This window comes from Zea mays, chromosome 4 (genome assembly GCF_902167145.1).
Source record: "Zea mays cultivar B73 chromosome 4, Zm-B73-REFERENCE-NAM-5.0, whole genome shotgun sequence".
NCBI classification, from domain to species: domain Eukaryota; kingdom Viridiplantae; phylum Streptophyta; class Magnoliopsida; order Poales; family Poaceae; genus Zea; species Zea mays.
In genome coordinates, this window is record NC_050099.1 from 81,345,752 (window position 1) to 81,350,606 (window position 4,855).

At 42.5% G+C, this 4,855-nt stretch overlaps 1 protein-coding gene across 1 annotated transcript; it reads left to right on the top strand.

The window, feature by feature from the left end:
- The first annotated feature begins 1,454 nt into the window (after window positions 1–1,454).
- LOC109945531 (L10-interacting MYB domain-containing protein-like) lies at window positions 1,455–2,338 on the top strand. Its single transcript, XM_020551849.1, has 2 exons — window positions 1,455–1,809; window positions 1,880–2,338. The coding sequence occupies exons 1-2, from the start codon at window positions 1,489–1,491 to the stop codon at window positions 2,336–2,338; spliced, it is 780 nt and encodes a 259-aa protein (XP_020407438.1). The 5' UTR covers window positions 1,455–1,488.
- Window positions 2,339–4,855: the final 2,517 nt, after the last annotated feature.

Here is a 4,855-nt window from a genome sequence, read left to right on the forward strand (position 1 = left end):
CTGGAAGCCGGGCTATTCGCGAGGGTTTCCACCACCGCCCGACCGACGCGTCGTCTCCAAGCCTCAGCTCTCTGCCTCCGCCGCCGCCTCCTCCTCCGCCACATCGGGTCGGGGACCTCGACCACAGTCCCCTCCGCGGCATTCGCTTCTCAGGTACATTCCTCCATTCCGTTCCGTATCCGCTCGTCCCCGCCTGCCTCGTTTCGCAAACCTCCCTGACCATTGATGTCGCTAGGATTTTGCCCGCGCCGCCGCCAGTTCGTCCGCAAGGTTGGACTCCTCCCGTATCCGAACTCGTCGTATTCGCAGGTACATTTCTCTCCTCCCCTATGCGCTGTTACGGATCCGGTATTCCCCATGTACTGATTAGGGTTTAGGGTTTACGGATCCGGTATTCCCCATGTAGTGATTAGGGTTTAGGTTGCATCGACGTCTGTGGTTAATACTTCCCCCCTGTAATGAAGACAATTTGTCAACTGCTTAGTAACGAATATCATCTGATATTTGATGTTCAGATCACGGGGAGTTAGGTGTTTGTCTCTGTTGCATCACAACCTCCACTCCTACGAAGGTGATGTTCACATCATTTTTAATCCCTTTTACTGCTTTACAATGCTGTGTATGTATTCGAAGATCCAGTAGGAAATATGTTCACGGTTTTTGGTTAATCCATTCATAGTGTGTTCGTACTGTTATTAGTGCAGACGAGACTAGTAATTTCTCGTACTTGTACCCTCCTTTGTTAGCAGCCTAGGCACTGGACATGTAAGTACGCCAAATTTGTGTAGATAGTCCCCATGTCTGGTATACTAACGACCTAATAAATCAACATCAGATGGATTCAGCAGACTCCATAGCTGACAAGGCAATTGGAAGGATGCAAGAGATTGCGAACAAGATTTTTTCGGTAGCGAGGGAAACAATCCGTCCTGGTCGCGGGTTGACCTCATTTGACGCTACAAAACTTCGTGTAGCATTGGAGGACATAGCTTGCATGCTGGAGCAAGACTCTCTGGTGTTGCAAGAGAATTTGGACATCGTGAACAACGTAAACAACCCGGGTGACAGCAGCTACGAACCTTCTACCTTGTCCTCACCACCCCCTGCTGACGACGACCTTACTCCAGACTGGGACTTTGCGGAGCACTTCAAAAACTTCTGGGGTGTTGAATATGACTCCGATCAGATGCCTTCGTTTAGTGACAATGAGGTTTAAGTTAGAACATGCTGAACCTACCTGACAGGTGTTAGGGTAACAGGGATAGATCAGCCTTTTGCTTACTGCGCACTTGTAAAGTGTTCCCTGTGCTTTTGTGTCTACCAACACATGACTTCCATAAGTCTTTATATGTAATTATGTCAAACCGAATGTGACTCCTTATGGTAGTACCTTATGTTATTATATGGTCAGTTAAGTGTTCACTTTGTTTGCTTAGTAAAAGCACTTCAATACGTATTTTCATATCGTGTACACTTGTTTTGCACTAGATGGACAAGTCTGGCAAAGTCATTGCAAAGTGGGATAGTAGAGCAACAAAAATTTACACAGAAATTTGTGTAGAAGAGGTCAATGCACGGAACATGCCACAACAATTTCTTAATGCCAAAGGGTATGCTAACCTCATAAGGAAGTTTAAGGAACGCACAGGTCGCACTTACACCAGGGATCAAATGAAGAATAGGTGGGACTCCTTAAAGAGAATGTTCACCCAGTGGAAAACTCTTAATGAAAGGGCTACAGGTCTTGGTCGAGACCCTCATACTGGTTCAATCAGTGCGCCAGATGAGTGGTGGGCCAAGCAAAATGAAGTAAGTAGATCTTTTTTAGACTGACAATAGTATTGGCCATCTGAAACTAGGAACTACCATGTTGGTGCAGGCAATGCCAGGTTGTATTATGTTCAAAACAGCCCCCCTAGAGAATGAGGACGAGCTAAAGATTATGTTTGGACCCATTGTCTGCACAAATGAAAGAACCCTTGTTCCAGGCGTCGAGGATGCTAATTCATCATCTGATGATCATTTGGAAGCCACTTTAGGTGGGGGTGAAAACAGCACACCTGACCCTTGCTCAAATGTGACTGGGAAGCGTAAGGTGCATCATGATTCTCCTAAACCAAAGAGGAAAAAAGATTCGAGGGAAGAGTACATGAAACGCCTTGTGGAGGCTTTTGAGTCGCGTTCAAGGACCACTAACAAGTCCGTCCCCTCTACTGAGACCGAACCTGTGCGTGTTGAGGTAAGTGCGCAGTTGCAACAAGTGATCGATGATGGTTCACCAGAAGGCAGCGACCTCCATTTGTTTGCCACTCATCTGTTCATTGAGAAAAAAATATAGAGATATATTTGCTTCACTCAAGACCGCAGAAGGAAGGAACGCTTGGCTGCGCCATGCATTCGAGATAGATGTTAAAAAGTCCAATTAGATGCTGCTGGTCCGACAACAGAGGCTTATGTTGAGTATTATGTTAGTTGTGTCTGGTTTATGAGTCATGTCGTTTCAGTTTTATGAGGATTGTCGTCTTAGAACATAAACTTTTCGTACGCATCATTTTCCCTTTCAAACAATTTTCCAAATATTCGAGTTGAACATGTATTTCAATAATCATAGTTGTAAGCTTGTGAACAATGTGAATCTGTGAACTTTATGTCACCTATGATACATGATTATGTGGCTTGTAAACTGTGCTTCTACATTAATATGGTGCTTATACAACTGTGGTTGCATATGAATTTCTGCCTGTTGTTTCTGTGCATGCAGATGTGTGATCCTTATGCACACACATCTGATGATGATGAAATGGATGACACAGATGGTGAATTGCTTGTTGCTCTATATGATGTAGACATTTGGGGCAGGCATTTCAGTCAGGGTCCTAGAAGAACATTGGTGGAAACTGGTATTCAATGGGTTCAGAGAACGTTGGAGATTAGTAACGACTGCTTCGACATGTTTCGCATGCGACGAATTGTTTTTAGACGATTGCATGACACGTTGGTAGAAAATTATGGTCTGCTTCCTAGTCGGGGTGTCAGTACTATGGAAGCTCTTGGCATATTCTTGTGGGCATGTGGGGATCCACAATCTTTTAGGCAGATAAGGAATAAGTTTGGTCACTCCTTGGAAACAATTAGTCGCAAGTATAGTGAAGTCCTTAATGCACTGTATAAGATGTCATCTGACATAATCAAGCCAAAAGACCCAAATTTCATCGAGATTCATCCTCGTTCGCGAGAGGCGAGGTTTTGGCCACACTTCAAGGATTGCATAGGCGCAATTGATGGTAGTCACTTTCCAGCGGCAGTCCCGGCCTCGGAGCAAGCGAAATATATTGGCCGACACGGTTACGCATCGCAGAATGTAATGGTCGTTTGTGACTTCGATATGAGGTTCACATTTGTTGTCACAGGATGGCCAGGATCCGTACATGACACAAGAGTATTACAAGATACTTTGATAACTTATGCGGACAGGTTCCCCCATCCACCTGAAGGTACATAAATATGTAGTACTTTTGTATAATACAATATTATTTTATGTCTTAAGTATTTAACATTTGTATTGCATGATTGTGCAGGTAAATACTATCTTGTCGATTCAGGTTATCCAAATAGAAAGGGGTACCTTGCACCTTATAAGGGTCAGAAGTACCACATTTCATAATGGCAAAATGCGAGGCAACCTATTGGGAGCAAAGAAGTATTCAACTATGCACACTCATCGCTGTGCAATGTTATTGAGCGATCGTTTGGGGTGCTCAAAATGAAGTGGAGAATTCTACTAAGTCTCCCTTCTTTTTCGCTTGAGAAACAATCGAAGATAATTATTGCATGTATGACATTGCATAACTTCATTAGAGATAGTGCTCTACACGATAGAGATTTTGATGAAGTAGGACCTAATAGCCTGAGTCATGATGTACCTGTAGGTGAGAGTAGTACTAGCACATCTGATGAGTTAGACATGACTGCTTTTCGAGATGCAATTGCTAATGCATTAGTGTCGTAGTTAACTTTGTCAATGTAACGGTACTTATGATGTAATCAAGTCCACTAATTATTGTGTAATGACCTTATGTTGGTTTACTGTTTAAGTTTATCTTTTGTTCGAACAGAATCTGCAATATGAGAATCTGTTTATCCAAACACGTAGATTCTAACGAACAGCTTTTCTGCACAGCTGGCGAACCAAACACCTAAATTCTAACCATCAGCTTTTCCCAATAGCTAGCTTTTCCCCACAGCCAGCTTTTCAGAAAAGCTGGTCAGAAAAAAGCCGAACCAAACATGCCCCTAGTCTCCTTATGTGTGGGCCTTTTGGTGGCATTTGTGCAGCTGCCCTTGCAACTTGTTGGGTGTCGAAAGGCGAGCGGGCACCCATGTGTGGTGGTGGCTTAACCCTGACGGTGACATGCAGCTGCGAGCAACGGCGGTGCGGATGTTTGTAATACCCAACTTGTAATTAGTGGAAGATAACCTAAAAGGATAAAATGATATCCCTTTGTACATATGTGTGTTATCTATATTTATCATTTCATGAGAACATCACATGAAAACAAATAAATAAATAACAAAGGACACCCAAAAATAATACATGTATCATGCTGAGGTTTCCATTTTTGTGTACATTTTGTGACAATGTAAAAATAATATAAAAAATAGGTTAAAATCCAAATTTGGAGATTTGACCCTAATTTGCAAATTGGAGTTTAGAATAGAGGAAGAAAAAGATTATACAAAAGATATATATATATAAACATATAGAAAAATATATAATATAGCTAAGTCATCCATATTATTGGGTTCAATTTGTACATTCAAAATGAATATGAGTTCACATTTAAAGTTTGATTCA